This window comes from Bos grunniens, chromosome 11 (genome assembly GCF_055505025.1).
Source record: "Bos grunniens cultivar Pamir isolate PY7600 chromosome 11, Bosgru_T2T1.0, whole genome shotgun sequence".
In the NCBI taxonomy this organism is placed as follows: Eukaryota; Metazoa; Chordata; class Mammalia; order Artiodactyla; family Bovidae; genus Bos; species Bos grunniens.
The window spans coordinates 7,732,003-7,753,056 of record NC_141175.1 but is presented as its reverse complement, the minus strand read 5'-3'; the positions used below and the strand labels follow the sequence as shown (position 1 = coordinate 7,753,056).

General features: G+C 57.4%; 2 protein-coding genes across 13 annotated transcripts; one reads left to right on the top strand and one right to left on the bottom strand.

The window, feature by feature from the left end:
* Nucleotides 1-111: 111 nt before the first annotated feature.
* On the bottom strand, nucleotides 112-7,149 carry C11H9orf50 (chromosome 11 C9orf50 homolog). Of its 3 annotated transcripts, none has more exons than XR_015136189.1 (7): nucleotides 6,367-7,149; nucleotides 6,023-6,116; nucleotides 5,807-5,920; nucleotides 2,837-2,997; nucleotides 971-1,136; nucleotides 697-817; nucleotides 112-344 (listed from the first exon to the last, which is right to left on the bottom strand). XR_015136189.1 is itself a non-coding variant. In XM_086324554.1 (7 exons), exons 1-7 carry the CDS (start codon nucleotides 6,943-6,945, stop codon nucleotides 240-242), a joined length of 1,317 nt encoding a protein of 438 aa, XP_086180680.1. In that variant the 5' UTR covers nucleotides 6,946-7,149; the 3' UTR covers nucleotides 112-239. The 3 variants fall into 3 exon arrangements, 2 of the variants coding, with proteins under 2 accessions (XP_086180680.1, XP_086180681.1); XM_086324554.1 differs by having other exon boundaries at nucleotides 661-817; nucleotides 6,426-7,149; XM_086324555.1 differs by having other exon boundaries at nucleotides 6,426-7,149.
* NTMT1 (N-terminal Xaa-Pro-Lys N-methyltransferase 1) lies at nucleotides 6,385-18,588 on the top strand. 10 transcript variants are annotated; one of them, XM_086324566.1, is made up of 5 exons: nucleotides 6,385-6,529; nucleotides 16,001-16,165; nucleotides 16,298-16,447; nucleotides 17,222-17,474; nucleotides 18,199-18,588. In XM_086324566.1, the coding sequence occupies exons 4-5, from the start codon at nucleotides 17,324-17,326 to the stop codon at nucleotides 18,453-18,455; spliced, it is 408 nt and encodes a 135-aa protein (XP_086180692.1). In that variant the 5' UTR covers nucleotides 6,385-6,529; nucleotides 16,001-16,165; nucleotides 16,298-16,447; nucleotides 17,222-17,323; the 3' UTR covers nucleotides 18,456-18,588. The 10 variants fall into 10 exon arrangements, with proteins under 10 accessions (XP_086180692.1, XP_086180687.1, XP_086180691.1 ...); XM_086324561.1 differs by having other exon boundaries at nucleotides 16,298-16,511; XM_086324565.1 differs by lacking the exon at nucleotides 6,385-6,529 and adding an exon at nucleotides 10,916-11,064.
* Nucleotides 18,589-21,054: the final 2,466 nt, after the last annotated feature.

Sequence of the window (21,054 nt, the reverse complement as noted above, 5' to 3'; positions counted from 1 at the left end):
TTGGAACAAGCCTGACCCCTAAAGATGCCTCACTTCCTCATCTTCTGTGACCCTACCCCTTCCATACCCCCTGGTCCAGGACCCCCAAAGACTAGCAACCAGGCACCTGGAGAGGTTTGCAGGGTGAGACCCGGCAGCAGATACCAGCCACCTGGGATGTGCTTTTATTTGTGGGTTAGGGAAGGCCTCTCTTCACCCCTCACCCATGTCCATGGCTGGGCTTGGACACCAGTGACCATTCACCTCTGGGTGCGATGCGATGCTGAAGGCAGGAGGAGCTGGTACCCCTTAGGGCGGCCTCTTTTCAGGATCGTGTGCAGCACCAAGCTGGGCAGGAAGGACTCCTAGAGCAAGAAGGAGGGCCACTTTCAGGGGCCTCTGGGCAGGAGATGGGGTTTCCTGGGCCCAGGGAGTTCTACACTGCACCTCGAGGGGGCAGATACCGTGGTGGGCCCCACTGTACAGATGCAGAAACTGACATAAAAAAGCCTCCACCTATAGCAGGGTAGGAGCTGGAATCTGACCCCAGGCGGTCCAGCCTGAAAGCCCAGCCCTTAGGCAAGCACATACAGAGGTTTTACCCAGAGACCAAGCCACCCCACTGGGCACCCTCCCACCAGGCAGGGCGCTCCACGCGGCTGGCCACCGGCAAGTGCTCACCAGCTTCTGGCTCCAGGAACAGGACGATTTGCCCACCTGCTCCAGGAAGGCTTTGAGGTCCCCCCGCTGCCTCTGGGCGGTGGCCCTGGGGATGAAGGGCAGGCTGCTGCTCATGGAAGTGTCCTCAGGGAGGTGGCCATTCGGCTCCAGGGTGGACCTGAGGGGGACAGGCGCCCATGAGCTGCGTGGACCCCGAGTCCCAGGTCCATGCATGGCTGGCAGGACCCTCTAGGGCCCAGACCACCGCTGGACAGGGTGGTTTACAGGGGGAGGAGGCGCGTGAATCCCGCCCCCTTCCACAAAGCCTCACAGGCCAGGGAAGTCCCAGCTGAAGGGGCTGGCCGCGGTCTCCTCCTTGGCCCTCGGGTACAAGGCTTTGGGCAAGCTCTCCAGCCATCTCCCGACACTCCCGAACACCCGATCCGATGCTGTTGACCGGGGCTTGGCTGTCCTGTTCTCGAAGATGCCCTGCCGGGCTGAAGGAGAGAGGGCATGGGTGAGATCTCTTCCCCGGGCGGGGCCACCTGTACCCCACCCTCCCCCCTCTTCCCTGTGACAGGCAGAGCCCTGTCTCCATGGCAACCCAAGGCTCCCCAGCGCCTTCTGGCTGCCTCCAGAGAAGGCTCTGGTTTTAAAACTATCCTGCATGACTGTTTCTGCCTTTCTTATCCAAGCTCGGCACTGCCCCCCACCCTCTCCCCACACACCCACTCCAGCTCCAGCCCCAAACAGGTTCCCCTTTTCCCACTATGGGAAGCCCAGTGGCCCCACCAGGGAATCCAAGCAATGATTCTGAGAATCCTACAGGGCTGGAGTCTTTCCTGCCCAACAGCTGCCCCTCTGGCTGGTCAGGAAGCCTGAAATCCCCGCTCTGGTGCCCCGAGGGGATGGCCACAGCCCCTGTGCCCAGCAACTTCCCAGGAAGTGTCTCCCGTGCCAGCCAGCTGCCATTCCCAAGAAACTTTCTCCAGCCCCCGTCCCCTCCTTTTCCTGGGATTCCCAGCAGTGGCTGGGGTGGACTCTGACTTCTCAGCTGCTTGTCATCTGCTCTTGGAGCCTTGGCTTCCCCCATCAAACAAAACTGGGCAAAATTTCAGCTTCCACCTCCAACTTCCTGTGATCCTGAGGGGGCTGGGTCAGGCTCCTCCTGAATCGGCCAAGGTCCTGGATTTTGAGGACTTTACCCCCAGTGAGGGCAGGAGGAGAAGGGGGCGACAGAGGATGAGGTGGTTGGATGGCATCATCGACTCAATGGACATAAATTTGAACAAGCTCTGGGAGTTGGTGAAGACCAGGGAAGCCTGGTGTGCTGTAGTCCATGGGGTCACAAAGAGTCGGACATTACTAAGCAACTGAAAAATAAAAATCCCCAGCAAGGCTTTAGAGCAGCTGTTCTCTGAAAGTGCACACAGTTGATGCTTAATAAATAGATGAGGCTGTTGGATTGCTGGATCCTGAGAAGAGAAAGGGCCGGGCAGATGGGGAAAGGGGGCCTTGGGAAGGGTTCATACTAGAGCGAGGATGTGTATTCTTCCTGCTTGCCTCTTGTGACACCCACTTCAGAAAACAGTGGAAACTGCCACCACCGATATGACCACATCCATCACCCAAAGAGCCGAGAGCACACTTCTCCCCGGGGAAACTGGGACTGATGGTTGGTTCCGAGCTTCCTTGCTGGACCAGGCAGTGCCAGCCTCTCACAGAGGTGTGATCTTCTAGAACTTTCTGGACACCTCCCCAGCCAGGCCCCTGAGGTCTGCCTTCATGGATCTGGGAAACGCTTTGGGCATTTCAATTCCCACCTTCTCCAGCCCCTGGAGGCCAGGTGCGGGGTGTGCGGGCTGTGGGTGCGGGTCCAGGGTGGGCAGGGGATACAGTGTGTGGGAAGCCTTGGCAGTGAGCAATCCTTGCGTGGTGGCCAGGCCTGGGCAGACCCTGCTCTCTGGGCCCAGCTGCTCCCTGGCACCATCTGCCTTGAGCCACCTCTGCTGAACCTCAGACCCTCTACACCGTCCTTGAAGGTCACCCTAAGAGCTTCTGGAAAGGCCAGTTTAGGGGCCTCCTCTGCAGGGTCAGTGGCCTCTTGGCCTTTGCAGTACCAGGGCCCAGCCTCTGCTGGCCAGGGTTCAGGCTGGAACTTTCTGGAGTCCTGGAGCTCCCCCTCCTGTCTGCTCACCAGCACAGCTGCGTTCCCAGTAACGGAGTGCTGTGTCCCTCAGCGTCTCGTCAGCGAATCGCACTCGGAAAGGGCAACATCGCCTGCGGTGCCCTGAGCCTTCCCCAGAGGAGTTGTGGGTGAGCACAGCCTTGAGCTTGGGGGCCTGTGTAGCCTGGGGCCTGGTGAGAGAGATGAGAGGCTCAGCCACCAGCCTCCCCGGCATGCCACCCCGGCAACACACACGTCCACCAGAGCTCTCTGTGGGATCCTGACCATCAGAGCAGGTCCCTCCTGAGCACTTCCTACCCCCCAAAGCAATGGATCAAGCACGTAACAGGCATCAGCCCACCAAACCCACACAACCCTGTGAAACACGATTATTAGTCCCATTTTACTGATGAGGAAACTGAGGCACAGAGGTTTTTTGATTTTTTCCCCCCAATTTGCCCAAGATCGCACAGCTGGTTAGGGGTGGGACTGGGCTATGAATCCTGGTTCAAGAGCAGGCAATCTTGTATATCAAGCAATTTAGCAGAGAGAAGAAGGATATGAACTCAGGAGTTGGGCGGTCCCTGGGTTTCAATTCTAACTCTTGGAGCCTCAGTTTCTTTGTCTGTAAAATGGGATCATCATGCCCACAGTACAGGGCCGGGAAGACGTGAAAGAGACTGCAAAGCACCCCCCACACCCCCAGGGTCTGCAGGGCCAAGGGTAAACATCTCTGAGAACTGTTCCTCATAGTCATCAATTTCAACTATGAACCATCCCAGTCCTGTGACACTGGGCAGACCACCAGCAGATTTCCCCTTTAAATTATGTACTATGTGTTGTGGGCAGGATAACAACATCCTTATAAGAGTTTGCATGAGTATGTGCTAAGTCTCTTCAGTCATGTCAGACTCTTTTGCGACCCTATGAACTATAGTCCGCCAGGCTCCTCTGTCCATGGGATTCTCCAGGCAAGAATACTGGAGTGGGTTGTTGTGCCCTTCTCCAGGGGATCTTCCTGACCCAGGGATCAAACACATCTTTTTTGTCTAACTGCATTGATAGGCAGCTTCTTTACACTAACATCCCCCCTAGAAGTGCGCTAAGAGTTTGTTGAGTATCAGATAAAATGTGAGGCATCTAGTTTGGAGCCTGGCCAGGGGCCTGGGCTCAGTAAAGGGGATCTGTGATTATTACATTTATTGTTATTCATTTCAGCCACCAGAGCAAGGCTGCAGGATGGTGTGCTTGATCCATCAATGGCTCTGTTATTCAGAAATGCCATGTTCGATCTTAAGTACATGCCTATGGCTATACCTGTCTCCATTTATCTGACCACATCTTTATGTCCATGTGGACACAGAGAGGACACTTTTCATGAGTCCCTTAAAGAGTCCGGGAGCCAGGAGATGACCAAGACAGAGTCGGCTACATGCACTGGGACCTAGTTACGCAACGGTGGTGCGTATTCATAGGCGGTGTCTTCCTAGAGCACTGAGTCAAGAAGGGTTCTGAGGCTCAGTGGGGGAAAGTGCTGTGCTCAATTAGCAATGTCTGCCATGGGCCCAGGATGAGAAGGAATGGCGTGTCTGGTGTATGTACTGTCCCGGTCTTTAAACTCAAGGACGATGCTCTTCACCTTTCATCCACGGTTAAGCAGGGGGAACTACTTCTGCATTATTTTCTCCCTCCCTTAGAGCTACTGCATCCAGGTCCAGCTAAGTGCTAGTGCCCGGGCTCTTCCTACTTCCATCCTTATTTTATTCCCTCCAATATTTGACATATGTGCTGTGCTCAGACACTCAGTCATGGCCGGCTCTCTGTGACCCCACGGCCTGTAGCCCACCAGGCTCCTCTGTCCATGGAATTTTCCAGGCAAGAATACTGGAGTGGGTTGCCATTTCCTTTTCCATTGACTTCTTCCCTGGTGGCTTCTTCCCTGGGTCTTCCCTGGTGGCTCAGAGGTTAAAGCATCTGCCTGCAATGCAGGAGACCTGGCTTCAATCCCTGGGTTGGGAAAATCCCCTGGAGAAGGAAATGGCAACCCACTCCAGTATTCTTGCCTGGAGAATCCCATGGACGGAGGAACCTGGTGGGCTACAGTCCACAGGGTTGCAAAGAGACACGACTGAGCGACTTCACTTTCTCCATTGACATATAGTAAAAGTGAATCAAAGTTAGAGGAAGAGATGGATGAATGAATGGCAGGTGGGTGAAAGAATGGGTTGGTGGGTGGGTGGGTGGATGGACTGATGGATGAAATAGTGAAAAGGTCTTTTTTATTTGGCACACCACTTGGCTTGGAGGACCTTAGTTCCCCAACCAGGGGTAGAATCCAGGCCACAGAAGTGAAAGCATTGAGTCCTAACCACTGGACTGCCAGGGAACTCCCACAAAGGTCTTAATATAAGGTTTGGATCTTAGGAGGATAAGTAGATGTATGGATACATGGGTGGATGAATGATTATGCAGGTGGGTATATAGACTGGCTTCATGATTAGATTAGTGATGGATAGTATCCTGGATTTACAAGTGGATGGAAGGATTGGTAGATGATCAATCATTGACTTCATGGATAGGTGGATAGAATTGTGGGAGTTTGTGAGTAGCTGGCTGGCTGGCTGGCTGGAGAGATGGATTAATGAATCAACAGGAGACCTGATTCATGAGTGGATGGATGGGTGGAGAGATTCGTGAATAGATTGTGAAAGACCTGGTTCACAGATGTATGCAATGGTGGATGGGTGAATAGGAGAATGATTATATGAATGGATTCATCAGTGAATTATGAATGTGTGTAAAAGACCTGATTAATGAATGGGTGGATGGATTCATAGATGTTGATGGATGACCCTTAAACAGGTTGGGAGAAGACTTGATTCATGGATGGACATATAGATGGATAAACAGGTGGACAGATGGATAAATTCTGGAAAGACAGAGGAAGGAAAGAAATGTTCTTTCTCCCCACCCCCCTGCCCCCATCCTCCCACAACTCACTGATTGGCCTTGACCGTGGTGAACTGCGGGTAATCTCTACTCAAGGGCCCCAGGGCAGGTATCTGATGAAGCAAAATCTTCTTAAGGCTATTCTTGAGGTAGGATGATTGGCCCCTTGAAAACAAACAGGCCACACCTCATATGAGTGATCAGGGTCCTCCATGGTCAGAGCGTTGATGACAACCCTGTCCCCACGAAGAGGTCACTGACGCTTACCCAAGCTCTGGGAGGAAGTGGGAGCTGGAACACCGAGGAGGACTTCCGTTGAACTCTGACGCAGAATGCCTTTGATGTTGAGATGCTGAGGGTGCTGGGGTGGGGGTGGGGGGCAGGATGAAGTAGAAAGAGTTATGAGCCTTCGCTTGGGGACAGTCTTTATTAGAGTCTTCCTGGTTGCATGGCCTTGGGCCTCAGTTTATTCATCTGTACAATGGCAGGGCCGCCCTGAAGCAGTGGTTGTCAGGATTCTGCCAGCCCTACTTCACTAATACAAGCATCCTTCTATGCCAGGTGGTGTGACCCCCCCACCCAACCACCCCCACTCCGACCACCCTCACTACCGGAAATGACGCAGCCCCGCCTTGCCCCGCCCCCTGGGGGGGAGCCACAGGGGCCTCACTCGGTGGGAGAAGCCGTTCCGCAGAGTCAGCCCTGAACTGTCGCAGGAACTGCCGGAACCGGCCCGGGAGAACTTCTCCTAGGAGGGAGCCCAAGGAATCGGAGGTCTCCTTGGCCGAGCCCCTGCGAGGGTCCTTGCGCTGTCCGAGCTCGGGGCATGCGGGCGCCGATTCGGGGGGCTCGCCGGCCAAGAGCAGGGGCGGCAGCAGCAGCGACCTCAGCCCTGTCCGGCTCCTCGCCGGCCGCTGGGCCACGGTGGGCAGGACCGGCAGGCGGGACCGGGAGCGCCTGAAGCCCAGCCCGGGATCGGAGTGCAAGGACTCACACTGGGGGGCCTGCCACCGCTCGGCGCCGCTCTCAGAGGCCCTCGAGACCCCGAAGACCCCCGCGTCCGAGGCTGCTCGGAGCTCGGGCCGCAGCAGCCTGGGCAGCAGCGGGTCTCTGCGCCGGCGATCGCCACCGCCGGGGAGTCCCTCGGGCGCCACCTGCTGGGCCCAGAAGCTGGGGCGACGCCGGGGCATGTCTGGCCCTGCGCTCAGCTCAGGGCATCCTCACGCCAGTGAGGGGCGGAGGGCGGGTGCCGTGGGAAGTGGACAGGAGGGCGTAGACCAGCCACCCCCGCCAGGCCATAGCGCCCAGAGCGCGGCAGTGTGGTTCGGGGGGTTCCACCACTGGCCCGCCAGACAGTAAAAGTGGCTTCAGGCTAGAGTGCCCCGATCCTGTTTCCTCACCAGAAAAAACGGTGACGGTGAGAGCACTCACATTCTCAAGTTGCTGTGACGTTTAAATGAGCCAGCGGATGTAAATGGCTTAGAATAATGCCAGGCACGTTGTACGTGCTTAACAAAGCCTAACTGCTATTATTATTTTAAAATTATTATTTAGGATTTACTCTCAGCTCCATTACTTATTGGGGCTTCCCTGGTGGCTCAGACAGTCAAGAATCCCCCTGCAATGGGGGAGACCTCGGTTCCATTCCTCGGTTGGGAAGATCCCCTGGAGAAGGGAATGGCTACCCACTCCAGTATTCCTGCCTGGAGAAGTCCGTGGACAGAGGAGCCTGGCGGGCTCTACAGTCCATGGCATCCGTAAGGAGTCGGACAGTACTGAGCGACTTTCACTGCCCTTACTTATTAGCTGTACCCTTGCGGGAGCCAGTTAATTGCTCTCAATGCCCTTATCTATAGAATGGGGATAACCCAGGGCCTGCTCTTTTGTGAGAATGAAACCGCACCATGTGGAAAGCACTTAACACCTGGAGTGTTCAACTTGCTCTGCTGTTACTAGCTCTCAGGTAGAAATCGGGAAAGCTGGAACCAGCTTACAGGGGTGGCTTGCCCTGCAGTTGCCCATTCCTGCTGGAGCCCGAGTCCCTTGGGTGGGAGCTTCTTGAAAATACAGATGCCCCAGATTCCGATTCACTGGGGGCAGGTCAAGACACTTATTTTTAACAAACTTCCCCTTTGGAGACAGAGCCCCAGACCCACCCCCCACCCACCAACAACCCCCGCCACAAACACACACATACCACCCGCCCCAGCTTCTGACACTGGGATCTGAGCCTGCTTCCTCCCTACCACACCCCACTCCCCAGATTGCTGTCAGCTCTGAACCGGCTTCCCAGGTGGCACCATGGTAAAGAATCTGCCTGCCAAGCAGGAGACCCAGGTTCAATCCCTGGATTGGGAAGATCCCCTGGAGGAGGAAATGGCAACCCACTCCAGTATTCTTGCCAGGAGAATCCCATGGACAGAGGAGCCTGGCAGGCTGCAGTCCATGGGGTCGCAAAGAGTCAAACGTGACTGAGTGTGCGCCCACGCACACGTGCACTGACCAGCTGCTAGTGTCACACTCACCCTAGTGGGGCTTTGGGGAGTGGGGCCAGAGACGGCCCCCTGAGTTTAGAGGCCCCTAACAGGTGGGCTGGTCTTTGGGAGAGCCCATCTTCCCGGCCTGGTCCCTCTGCTGGCCCCTCCCTGCCGCCTCCATGCCTTTCCAGAGTAATTGTGACCCGCCTGGCACTCAGGGCCAAGTAGGCTGGGTGTGGGGCAGAGGGCTGGGCTGTCATGCTCAGGATGTCAAGGCTGCAGTCATAAAGGGGTGTGGGACTCCCTGCCAAGGCAACCAGGCCCAAGGCAGGGATGAAGGGCTGGGGGGTTCAGTTACCCTCTCTGGGCCTGGGAGGCTCAGGTGGGTCAGGTTTGGGCTGGGGTGACTCTGGAGTTAGAACTCGGAAGTCTGGGCAGTAAGAATGCGGTGGGCCTGCAAGCTGTGAGAACCAGCTTTGAGCCTGTGCTCTGCTTCTGCATGCTGTGTGAGGCTGGTTAAGTCTCTCCTTTCTCAGGGCCCATGATAAAATGGACAGCTGGGCTCCATCTGTGACTCTCAGTTGGGAGAGGGCAGGGAGGAAGCTTGTACTGTAAAACTAGAGTGAGGAACAAGGGTAGTTTGGGCAGTGATTTCGCTGGCCTGATAGGATTTTACAATTTGAAAATGGAGAAAAAGATGACTTTGAATTCACATTACAAGATGTCTGCCTGGAGGAGGCATCCCAGACAATATAATGGATTTCTTTTCTTTTTTTTTGAAATTAGTTATTTATTTGGCTGTGTTAGGCCTTGGTTGTAGCATGCGGGCTCTCCATTGCCTCAAGCGAGATCTCTCGTTGAGATGTACGATATTTTGTTGTGACTTGTTGTGACCTACGAACCCTCCAGCTGGGGCATGCAGACTCATTTTTCTCCTCAGCATGTGGGATCTTAGTTCCCCCACCAGGGATTGAACCCATGTCCCCTGCACTGCAAGGCAGATTCCTAACCCCTGGGCCACCAGGGAAATCCCAATGTAATGTATTTCTGCAGAGGCTCCTCAACCAGGGATGGAAGAACATCCTTCCTTAGGAAGTTAGAATATTGAGTGAGGAGGGTGAGAAATTTTTTCTGTTTATTTTAAGGGTATGTGAATTTTTAGAAAATGAATGAGGAACACCAGACTACCTAGATGATTTCTAAGAAAGCCTCCAGCCCATATATGCTGAACACATTTATTGAGTATCTATTACGTGCAAGGCCTGGGAATTCAGTGATGCAAGAGGCTTTGGAATTCAGTGGCCCAGCCAGACCTGGAAAAGTCTTGGAGTCCAGATGCAGGGAAGGGACTTTGTCTTCCATGGACAGGAAAGGAAAAAAAAAAAAAAAAAAAGGTAGAGGTGGATTTTTAGGCAACCCCCCGCAAAGATCTAGACTCGGAGCCACACTCACAAAGATTATAGAAACTTCCTGATTGAGGCTGCCCAAGAGCTATCCTCCTGCCGTAGAGGTGTGGAAAATGAAGCTTGGGAGAGGGGTCCAAGGCCAGGGAACCAAGTCTAAACTGCTGTGCCCTAGGGAGTCGGACATGACTGAGCGACTGAACTGAACTGAACTGAAGGGAGGATGCTACATAATATGGACAGATCTGGGGACTCAATAGCAGGTCGGGGGACCTCGCTGGTGGTCCAGTGGCTAAAACTCTGTACTCCCAATGCAGGGGGCCCAGGTTCAATCCCTTGTCAGGGAACTAGATCCCAAATGCAACAACTAAGAGCCCACATGCTGCAACTAAGATCCAGCTCAGCCAAATAAATATTTTTTAAAAAAAGGTGGGGCTTTTCAGGGCACCCCACTGCCCCACCATAGCTTTCACTTCATTACAGCAAACACACTGTAAGCTCCTCCTGTGTGCAGTGTCCAGGAGGCACTGTAAATCTAAGCCAGGGTGTCAGTCTAGGAAAAAAGAATTTATGATAAATATTGTGAATATTATGCTATACATGAATACCTTGACGAATATTATGAATCAGTTTCTATTTACTGACAGCCGGCTCCAAACACTGGGCTGAAGTCTCAACTCACAATATCTCACAGGTGTAACCCTCCGAGCATTGAGAAATGAGTAATTATTCTGTGCATCTGGCGGAAGAAGAGACTGAGGCTTGGAGAGGTTCCCAAGGTCTTCTACCTGCAAACTCACTTGTTCATCTCGACTGCTCCAGGGACCAATTCAGAATTTGTGTATGGGAGGAACCTAGGAGAGGGCAACCTTTTCGAAATGGAAACTTCATGGCCTTGTTCTGCTTATTTGGAGTGGCAACCCCTTGGCACTGTCAAGAGTATTTTTTCCTTTACTTGTTTTTTTTTTTGGATCTGTATATTTTAAGGATGTTAATTGTTATGGGTAGAGTCAAGGCAAGAATAAGGCTCTCTCCCCCGCCTCTTTTTTTTGTAACCCAGTGGAAGACCCACAAAACGCTTTTTTCAAGCCTCCTCCAAATGAGCTGGTGCAAAAGCCGGAGGCGGGATAAGCTCTGCGTTTTGGCTCTTTAAAGGCAGTGAAGTTCTCGAGTTAGGGCAGAAGCCCAAGGGGTCAAGGGGGCGGGGGGGCGGAGACAAGCCGCGCGCGGGGCGGAGCCCGACGCAGCCTCGCCCCCAGAAGCGCGGAAGTGACGTAAGTGGGCAAAAGCGGCGCGCGCCGCGAGGTGTCGCTTCCAGCCAAGGTTGGACGGAGCTGGTCGTGGGCAGGTGGGGGGGTCTTCGGCCCTGCCGCCCCTCTTTTCCGCTTCCCCGTCCTCTTCTCCCGCGTCCCGGGAGCCCCCACCCGGGGTGAGTAGCGCGAGGCGGAGCGGGGTGGGGGGCGGAGACAGCGGCCGCCGGGAGAGGGGAGGCCCCGGACCCCAACCGCCTGGGTCCCCTGAAGCCTCCCCGGCTCTTCACGTGACCCGAGCGCGAGCGGGCTCGGCCCCACGTGCGCGCTCGCGGAAGGTCCGCCGGCCGGCCCTGGGCCCCCGGGGTCCCGGGGTGGAGGAAGGCTGAGACCCCGCAAGCCTGATCAGGGCACTGCCCCCACGCCGAACCCCGCCGCCTCAAGTTCCTTTCCCTGTCTGAGCCTCAGTTTCCCCTCTGCCAGACGGGTAAGGCGCGCACCCTCAAAGGAGGGTGGGTGTGAGGATTCAGGAAGAGCGCTCGGATCACAGTCGGGCACAGGGTATCGTGCTCGTTACCCAGGCGCCGCTCTCATATTTCACCTTGGACCCGACCCCAGTGACGGCTCAACAGAGGTGCTATTTCAAAGGACAGCCCGCCGGCCCCCCGAGCCCTTGGAGCCAAGGTCAGCCTGTTGGCAGAGAGGCTGCCATAAATCTGAAGGCCCAGGCTCTGCTGCCCAGTCAGCTGCGACCTCTCTCTGGATCTGGTGCGTCTGTAAGACAAGGGTTAGAAACAACTGGTGTCAGAGGCCCTGCCGGTGGGGCCGGGTTGTACTGCACATGGTCTGGATGTAGAGTCTGCTCAGTGAGATGGCCTGAGCCCCTGGGAGAAAGGGGACCTTGAGCGGGGTCAGAAGTCTGGATTCTGTCCTTGTTCTGTTCCTGGTTTCCTGTGTGTGTGCATTGCTCCATTTTAGTGAATGGTTTTTCTGTGTGTACCAGAGACTATGGGAGGGTTGGAAGTAAATACATGTGGCATGCTTTGGTGGCGACCAGAAGCCCTGGAGTCACCAAAACCTTGGGGGTTTCTGTGCCTGCGTGGCTGGAGGCTCGCTCCCCTCTGCTGCCATTGGCAGAGTCATTTGAGTGACTGGATTGACCACCCTGAAGTAGCAGTGATAATCCCTTAGGTGTGACCAACACGCCACGGTTTATAGGGCCTTTCAGCACATTTTCTCATTAGATCTTCACATTTAGCAGAGAGAATTGATGAGCATCTCATTGGACAGAGGGTTTTTTTTTTTTTTTTTTTTAAGATTAATATGTGCCCAGCAGTGTCTGGATCACTTTTCACTTTTATATCCACATTTAATCATCACAGCCCTCCTGTAAAGTCAATATTGTTCCCGTTTTATAGATAAAGACACCTACTTAACTGAGGTTGTGTCTTATCTGAGCTTACACAGCCAGTGAGAGGAGAGCCAGTGTTCGGACCTGGTTCATTCACCATCAGAGTTTAATCCCCTCCCCTCTTCCTTGCTTCTTCCTTGTTCCCTCCGTTACGACATGATTCCTTTAAATGTCAAGGTCCCCTGAATAATCTCATTTACAAGAATTCCACTTACAGGCAAGGACAGTTCAGACACCATTCTCTGTCATGGATCCTGGAAGAAGAGTAGTTGCTGGGGCGGCTGCCCAGGGTCGCCCTAAACACCTTGGGGTGGGGAGATGACCATGAAGGATGCCCAGACACATTCCACTCTGAGAAGCAGAAGTTCCATAATGAGCAAAGGGTCTCTTTTCTCCTCCGAGCTCATTTAGAGCACTCACGAAACCAGACTGTGTCCAGGCCCCTTCGCATCCCTGCAGCCACGTGGCTCCTTCCTATGATCTGGACTGAGTGTAGGAGGACTTCTTGGAGTTTGATCAATAACACTGCTGTCCCCACTGACTCCTAGGGACCTCCTGTCCACCCCAGTCTGGATGCCAGGAGGTACAGTGTAGACAGGGCCCCAGAAGTCATGTTTACTAATGAGTCTAAGCTGTTAGAATAAATGTCAAAGTCACCCTTGCCATTTCCCAGGCTGGATGTGCCTCCCTGGCTTATTCCCAGACTCTGCCTGTAAGTGGAATTCTTGTCAATGAGATTATTCAGGGGACCTTGACATTTAAAGGAATCATGTTGTACGGCTTTTGGTAAAGCAAAAAATTATACTGTCAGTAAAGGGCTTCAGTGTTATCAGATTGGAACGGTTACATCTTTGTAGGATTTTCTGAAAAGTACAGAATGGCTGTAGCCGCACAAAGGTCCTTCTTTGATTCTTGAGCAACCAGTTAGTAAATTGCCCCCTTGTATCAGGTCTGAGGCTAATGGTGTGTGAGGCACTGTCCCTGCGCCCAGGAGCCTTGTCTGCTGGGAGGAAGGGCAAACAACAGGCAGAGGGAGAGAGAGCACCCCGGGGGCGTCTGGCCCACAATTATTCTGTTCATTTGATCGGCAGGGAATTTTGTTGAATACCTATGAGCTGTGTGGAATGCAAGAGAAATACAATGATACATTCCAGGATGTCGCCACTGCTTTCTCAGGCAGTTCCCAGTCCTGTGGGGAGAGAGAGACAAGCACAGAACCAGAAGTGTATCTGAGGGGGACAGGGTCGAACCACCTGCAGTTTGTCTTCGGGGGAGCAAGCTGTGTGGTGTGGAAGAGCTGGCTTTGGCGCGGTTCTTCCTGGGTGGCGGTCAGGGCCCGGTGGGACGCTGTGACAGAGTTGCCGTGGCCCCTGTTGCCAGGGCCGGGGAGCCCACTTGGCCTTGCCGACCCCACCCACGTAAGCCACCCCCAAACCCAGTCAAGTTACATGGTGATGTTCAAGCTGGCGGCCCCCCCGTCAGTTGCCAGGGAGCCACTGCCGCAGCTAGTGTGCTTGGGGACTGGGGGGTCTCTGCATCCTTTCGCTGTGCGTGTCCCTCAGGGTTGGGGGGACAAGAGCCCATTCTCAAAAGCAGCATGCGACGTCCTCGTTCTGATTGGGCGGGAGGGTAGTAGCTTCAGGGGTTGGGACACGGGTGTGGGACACTGCCATGATTGGGGTGGGTGGACAGTATTTGGAACCCAGGCCCCCCTAGCCTGTTACCCCAGAGGGCTCTTGGGTGGGTACAGTAACTGGAGCCAAAGTCACCGCGGTCCCAGGCCCTGCGCCTGCCCAGGAAGCGGGGGATCTGTCTGAGAGCTGACTCAGGAGCCCGTGGAAGGACTGGAGCAGGGGCCTCCAGGAGCAGAAGGGGCCTCCGAGGGTGGGACTTTGGCCAACCTGGTTGTGCTAGTAGATCTCTCGGCCCTCCTCTGTTCCTCGGAAGGCCAGCGTGTGAGAAAGCCTGGATCCGTGGAGGAGGTGGCCCCCTGCCCAGCAGCTCCCACCTGCCAGGCCGGGCCCTCCCTGGTGACCGCACTCGCTGGTGGGGTCTCTGGAAGGGGCTGGCCATGGCAGAAGTGGAACTGCATCGAGGAGCCGTGTCTCTGAGTTGTTTGCGCGGGGCACGCCTGCTGCTTCTGGAAGGTTCCTTCTGGGACAAGATCAGAATACAGGTGTTGGGTTGGAGGCTGGCGACAGACACGGGAGTGAAAGATCTTCAGCACGCCTCATGTTTTGTCTCCCTTCTCTCCTCCTAGTCTCCAGGCTGCGTCCTGAAGGCCCGTGCTGTCCGCAGGGCACTTTCCCATTACTTCCCTTGAGGCATTCCTTGGTCTTAGGGGGTTCTCAGCTCTTTTGCAGGACTGTACCGGCTGGGTGGGGTGGGCTTAACTTCAGCCCCGTGGAGTTCTGTAAAGGGGGCAGAGTGAAGCCCCCGGAGCTCAGAGGCGCACAGCTTTCCTGTAGGACGGGGTCGGGGGGTGCTGCCACCCCTGCACCGAGTGACCCGTGTGCCCTCGCAGGCCAGATGGTCAGTCAACAGCTCATTTCAGAAGGAAACACACGCTCTGAAGGCAGCAGCCGTGGGGCGTGGGTAAGGACATGGGAGGAAGGCACCTCGGCGGGTCAGGGCAGGCCTCTGGGGGGAGATGGCACTCAAGCTGCGACGCTGAGGTGACAATGAGCTGCCCACGCGGGGGGGCTAGGGCCTGGCAGGTGCACGGGCCTCCTGGCCTAGGGTAGGGACCCTGACCTGGCCCCGCCTTCCCACGCTGCCCCTGCTCCGTCCCCAGGATGGGTCCCCGCACACCCTCACCCTTCAGAAACTCACCCGATCGCTTCCCCGTTGGTGACACATGGCAGCCAGCCGGGCCAGCCCTCTGTGTGGCATGCACGCCACGCCGTCTCTGCTCTGCCCCTGTCACCATCCAGAGTGTTCCTTGTTCTCAGGGCCCGGCTCAGGGCTTGCCTTCTCTCAGCTGCTGCCCCGCCTGCCACTCGGAAGGGACTTCTTCATCCCTCGAGTTCCCATAGCACTTTCTGTCTCAGTGAGAGGCCTCGTTTCTGCCTTGTGTTTGCACTGGTTCCATTCGGGGAGCGGGCTATATCTGGACCAGCCCTGTGCACGGAGAGCATCTGTAGACCAGTGTTGTCCATGGGGAGAGGTGACCCTCCCTGCCCCGTGTGGCGCAGCCCAGCTGGCGGGTGTGGGGCGCTGTGGGCCTCTGTTCTGCTCTGGGGGCCTGGCCATCTGCTGGTCCTCTCACCCGGGAGTCCACTCAGCTGCCAGCACCGCCTTCTGGAATCTCACGTCTCAGGCCACTTCCTGCTTAACCCGGAGTAGTTGCAGCTCGCTGCCCTTCGGGGTGAAGGCTGAGTTGGCAGCCGTGACCTAGAGGACCCCGAGCTTCCCCTTGGAGGAGCCCCTCGCCCTCGCGTCTTCCCAGTCGCTGTGCGAATGTGTCCTCCTCCCTGGTGTCGGCTGCTGTGTCACGTCTCCTGGCGCCCGTCGTCTGCCCGCCCCTGTGCCCCTCTGTGGCCCTCATGCACGGTGGTGTGTGTCCGCCTGCCTCTCTCCCTGTTCGCAGCACTGCACCCCGTGGCGAGCCTGTCCACGTGCTCATGACCGAAGCTGGGAGGCGGGGTCCTCGGGGTCCCAGAGAGGAGGCTTCAGTTCCGTGCTTTGCTCTTCTTTAACTGTAGATCGGGATCCTGTCTACCGTGGGGTCAGAAGCCGCCAGGTCAGGTGTCCTGTCGGGAAAGGAAAGATGGAGAAGCCAGGACGCCGGGTCTCCTGCTCTGACATGAAGATAGCTTTGTGAAATGACTTGAATACGGCTCTTGTCAGGAGGCACTGCCCTCCGAGGGGTAGGAGCGGGCGGGGGTTGGAGGGGGCAGCCACTCCTCGGCATCAGACAGGATCGTGTGACCAGGAGCAGCCATGCCAGGAGACTGGGGCCCGAAACCTGGCTGCTTCACCCACTTCCCTTTCCTTCTCAGGAACCACCAGTGCTGAGTTTGGTGCCTGGGCAGAGACGCGGCTGCTGACAGCATGACGAGCGAGGTGATCGAGGACGAGAAGCAGTTCTACTCCAAGGCCAAGACGTACTGGAAGGAGGTCCCTGCCACCGTGGACGGCATGCTCGGGGGGTATGGCCACATCTCCAGCATCGACATCAACAGCTCCCGGAAGTTCCTGCAGAGGTTTCTGAGGGTAGGCAGGTCTGGTGTGCTCTCCAGGAGGAGAGCCCACGTCCACCACCCAGGCCTTGACGAGCGGGTGGGGCGGGCCAGCTCATAGGCTTTGCCGCAAGGTCCCCAGCCAGGAGCCGGCTGTCATGCTGGGGCCTCCTGGTGCCGGAACAGAGCAGCTTTCTCGCAGACTGTTCCATTTTTCCAGAGGCGGAAACCTTTGCTCTCTTGCCATGTTTGCAAATATCTGGGCTGTGGGTGTTGGCTGGTCTGCTGAACACAGACTCCCACTTTCTTGTCCTGCCACCGCCTCTGTGCCAGGCTGGCAGCGCTAGGGCCAGAGCCTCCCCAGGCCCGCCTCCCTGCCTCTCCCTCGGCACACACCGTGGCTGCTGTTTCCCCCTGCTCCACCCGTGTGCCAGCCTCCCAGGTGTGCTCACCGAGTGCCCTCTTCCTTCTTTCACTGCTTCTCTCCACGGCCCTTGTGAGCGAGAGGAGATGAGTGCATCTAGTCAAGTTAACACCTTTAAGTGGAGGTTGGCTTTCATCTCAGGAACATGTGACCCAGAAAACGGCTGTGCTGTGCTCACGCCCACCGCCGGCGCCACCCACGCCAGCCACCAGCCTGTGCTGATCTGAGTAGTTCTGGGGGCTCACAAGGAAAGGCCCTTTGCAGAGGGGTCCCTCTGGCTTCTAACCCTTCTCTTCAGTCTGTCTTCTCTGCTGCTTCAGGAAGGCCCGAACAAGACGGGGACCTCATACGCCCTGGACTGCGGAGCCGGCATTGGGAGGATCACCAAGCGGCTGCTCTTGCCTCTCTTTGGAGTGGTGGACATGGTGGATGTAACAGAGGACTTCCTGGTCAAGGCTAAGACCTACCTGGGCGAGGAGGGCAAGAGAGTGAGGAACTTCTTCTGCTGCGGCCTGCAGGACTTCAGCCCCGAGCCACAGTCCTACGATGTGATCTGGATCCAGTGGGTGATAGGTGAGCCTGCCGCGCCTCTCTGCACCTTCCTGCCCATCTCTGCTCCTGCGGGTGGGGGGCCAGAGGCTCCTCAACTCCTCCCTCCCCGGGGCTCCACCTCAAAGGCTCATTTGTTTCCACATTTTGTTTCAACTCAGTATCTGCTGTGACCCATTTGGGGGCAGTTCTTTGCTGAAAAAAATATTTAATTTTCAAGTTTTAATTGCATTCAAAGAATGTGGAAATGAGTTTTTCTAAGGAAGGGGTTTTTAGGAGAAGTGGAAGCCTCAGCCGCCCGCTGTGCTGTCTGTGGGGAGCGAGCCCTGCCCTGCTGTCCTGGCCTGCACCCACTTAGCCTGATGGCACAATCGGGGTGCTCTTCTCGGGTTGCCCACCTGGCAGCAGGCCTCCCCACTGCAAGCTCGGTGGCCCAGGCCTGCCAGGAACCCACGGGGTCCAGCCCTGAGTTCTGTTTGGGGTTGTGATGTAGGTGAGGAACTCGGCTGGGTGCACGCCGCTGGCAAAGGTTAGGAGGGGAGGGTGGAGGGCAGGTGTGGGGCAGGTGGCTTCTGAGCCCATTTCCGCTCAAAGTGGGGTTTGGTGAACCCCCTCAGGGCTGTTGAGAGCCAGCGCGCCCTGTGTGTTCAGCACGGTCAGCACTCAGGAAGGTAGTAGTGGTGCCGAAGGCCAGGCAGGGGCCCAGCGGGGCCTGCCTCTCCCCGGTGACAGCCTCTGCTTCCCCCAGGCCACCTGACCGATCAGCATCTGGCCGAGTTCCTGCGGCGCTGCAAGCGGGGCCTGCGCCCCAATGGCATTATTGTCATCAAGGACAACATGGCCCAGGAGGGCGTCATCCTGGACGACGTGGACAGCAGCGTGTGCCGCGCCCTGGACGTGGTGCACAGGATCGTCCGCAGCGCAGGCCTCAGCCTCCTGGCCCAGGAGCGGCAGGAGAACCTCCCAGACGAGATCTACCACGTCTACAGCCTTGCCCTGAGATGAGCGGGCCGGCGGAGCGAGGGCCCGGTGTGGGGCCGGGGACTGGCGGCCGGGCAAGGCCCAGAAGCGCCACGTTGATGGTTCGGGAGTGTTGAGCGGGGTCACTAAATATACCTGTCTGCCGTCTACTGCCAAACAGGCTGTTTTTCAAAAAGGCATAAGAGACCCGGTCTGGAGGGGTGCTGCTGGATGGGGCGCTGAGGCTGCAGCGAGGTGGGGACTGGGCGACCCCGGGGCCCCTGTGCTCCTATCAGAAGCGAGAGTCCCTCACCTCCAGGACACTGGCTGGCCCTCCAGTCACAGGCCTGGCTGCCTCAGGAGGAACAGAATGACCCTTAATGAAGTTGCTGAGGACTGTGCCTCGGGGTAGGAGGGGAGCTGGGGCTGTGGGGCCTGCAGTTCCAGACCTCCTGGCTGCCAGAGCCCATGCGGCACCTGCTGAATTGTGGGGATGGGGGCACGTCCATGTTCCTGGTGCTGTTGGGAGATGGGGGGGTGTCCACGTTCCTGGTGCTGGTGGGGGATGGGGCATGTCTACGTTCCTGGCGCTCGTAGGGGCTGGGGGCATGTCCATGTTCCTGGTGCTATTGGGGGCTAGGGGCATGTCCACGTTCCTGGTACTGGTGGGGGATGGGGCATGTCCACGGTCCTGGTGCTCAGGGATGGGGTATGTCCACGTTCCTGGTGCTGGTGGGAATGGGGCATGTCCACGTTCCTGGTGCTCAGGGATGGGGCATGTCCACGTTCCTGGTGCTGGTGGGGGATGGGGCATGTCCACGTTCCTGGTGCTGGTGGGGGATGGGGCATGTCCACGTTCCTGGTGCTCGTGGGGGCTGGGGCATGTCCACGTTCCTGGTGCTCGTGGGGGCTGGGGCATGTCCACGTTCCTGGTGCTCGTAGGGGCTGGGGTATGTCCACGTTCCTGGTGCTCAGGGATGGGGGCATGTCCACATTCCTGGTGCTCTTGGGGGCCGGGGGCATGTCCACGTTCCTGGTGCTGGTGGGGGCCAGGGGCATGTCCACGTTCCTGGTGCTGTTGTGAGATGGGGGCATGTCCACGTTCCTGGTGCTCGTGGGGGATGGGGTATGTCCACGTTCCTGGTGGGGGATGGGGGCGTGTCCACGTTCCTGGTGGGGGATGGGGGCGTGTCCACGTTCCTGGTGCTGGTGGGGGATGGGGGCGTGTCCACGTTCCTGGTGCTGGTGGGGGGTGGGGGCGTGTCCACGTTCCTGGTGCTGGTGGGGGCCGGGGCGTGTCCACGTTCCTGGTGCTGGTGGGGGATGGGGGCATGTCCAGGGTCCTGGTGCTCGTGGGGGATGGGGGCGTGTCCACGTTCCTGGTGCTGGTGGGGGGTGGGGGCGTGTCCACGTTCCTGGTGCTCAGGGATGGGGCATGTCCACGTTCCTGGTGCTGGTGGGGGATGGGGCATGTTTACGTTCCTGGTGCTGGTGGGGGAATGGGGCATGTTTACGTTCCTGGTGCTGGTGGGGGATGGGGCATGTCCACGTTCCTGGTGCTGGTGGGGGATGGGGGCGTGTCCACGTTCCTGGTGCTGGTGGGGGATGGGGGCGTGTCCACGTTCCTGGTGCTGGTGGCGGATGGGGGCGTGTCCACGGTCCTGGTGCTCGTGGGGGATGGGGGCGTGCCCACGGTCCTGGTGCTCGTGGGGGATGGGGGCGTGTCCACGGTCCCGGTGCTGGTGGCGGATGGGGGCGTGTCCACGGTCCTGGTGCTCGTGGGGGATGGGGGCGTGCCCACGGTCCTGGTGCTCGTGGGGGATGGGGGCGTGTCCACGGTCCTGGTGCTGGTGGCGGATGGGGGCGTGTCCACGGTCCTGGTGCTGGTGGCGGATGGGGGCGTGTCCACGTTCCTGGTGCTCGTGGGGGATAGGGGTGTGTCCACGGTCCTGGTGCTGGTGGCGGATGGGGCCGTGTCCACGTTCGTGGTGCTGGTGGGGGATGGGGCCGTGTCCACGTTCGTGGTGCTGGTGGGGGATGGGGCCGTGTCCACGTTCCTGGTGCTGGTGGGGGATGGGGGCATGTCCAGGGTCCTGGTGCTCGTGGGGGATGGGGGCGTGTCCACGTTCCTGGTGCTCGTGGGAGCTGGGGCGTGTCCACGTTTCTGGTGCTCGTGGGGGCTGGGGCATGTCCACGTTTCTGGTGCTCGTGGGGGCTGGGGCGTGTCCACGTTCCTGGTGCTCGTGGGGGCTGGGGCGTGTCCACGTTCCTGGTGCTGGTGGGGGGTGGGGGCGTGTCCACGTTCCTGGTGCTGGTGGGGATGGGGCCCTGGCGTCCTAACTTGATGGTCACTGCAGCCTGCGGCAAGGGGAGAGGCCAGAGTGTCACTCCTGGCTGTGCCTGTGGCTCCTCCTTGGGGGGCATTTTCAGTCAAAAATAAAAGGGTGAAGCCTATACTGGAGAGGCCCTCGCCTGTCTGGAGTGGTGCTTGTCTTTACTGGGACAACCATGTGGAGCGGTTTGCAAACTGCTCTAAGCGCGGCATCTTGTACCTGCTGCCCCTCCCTCCCGGCTGCTGTGGGATCCTTTACCCTGAATTCAGGGAAGGTGGTGGGCGTGTATGTGTGAATGTTACACAAGGACC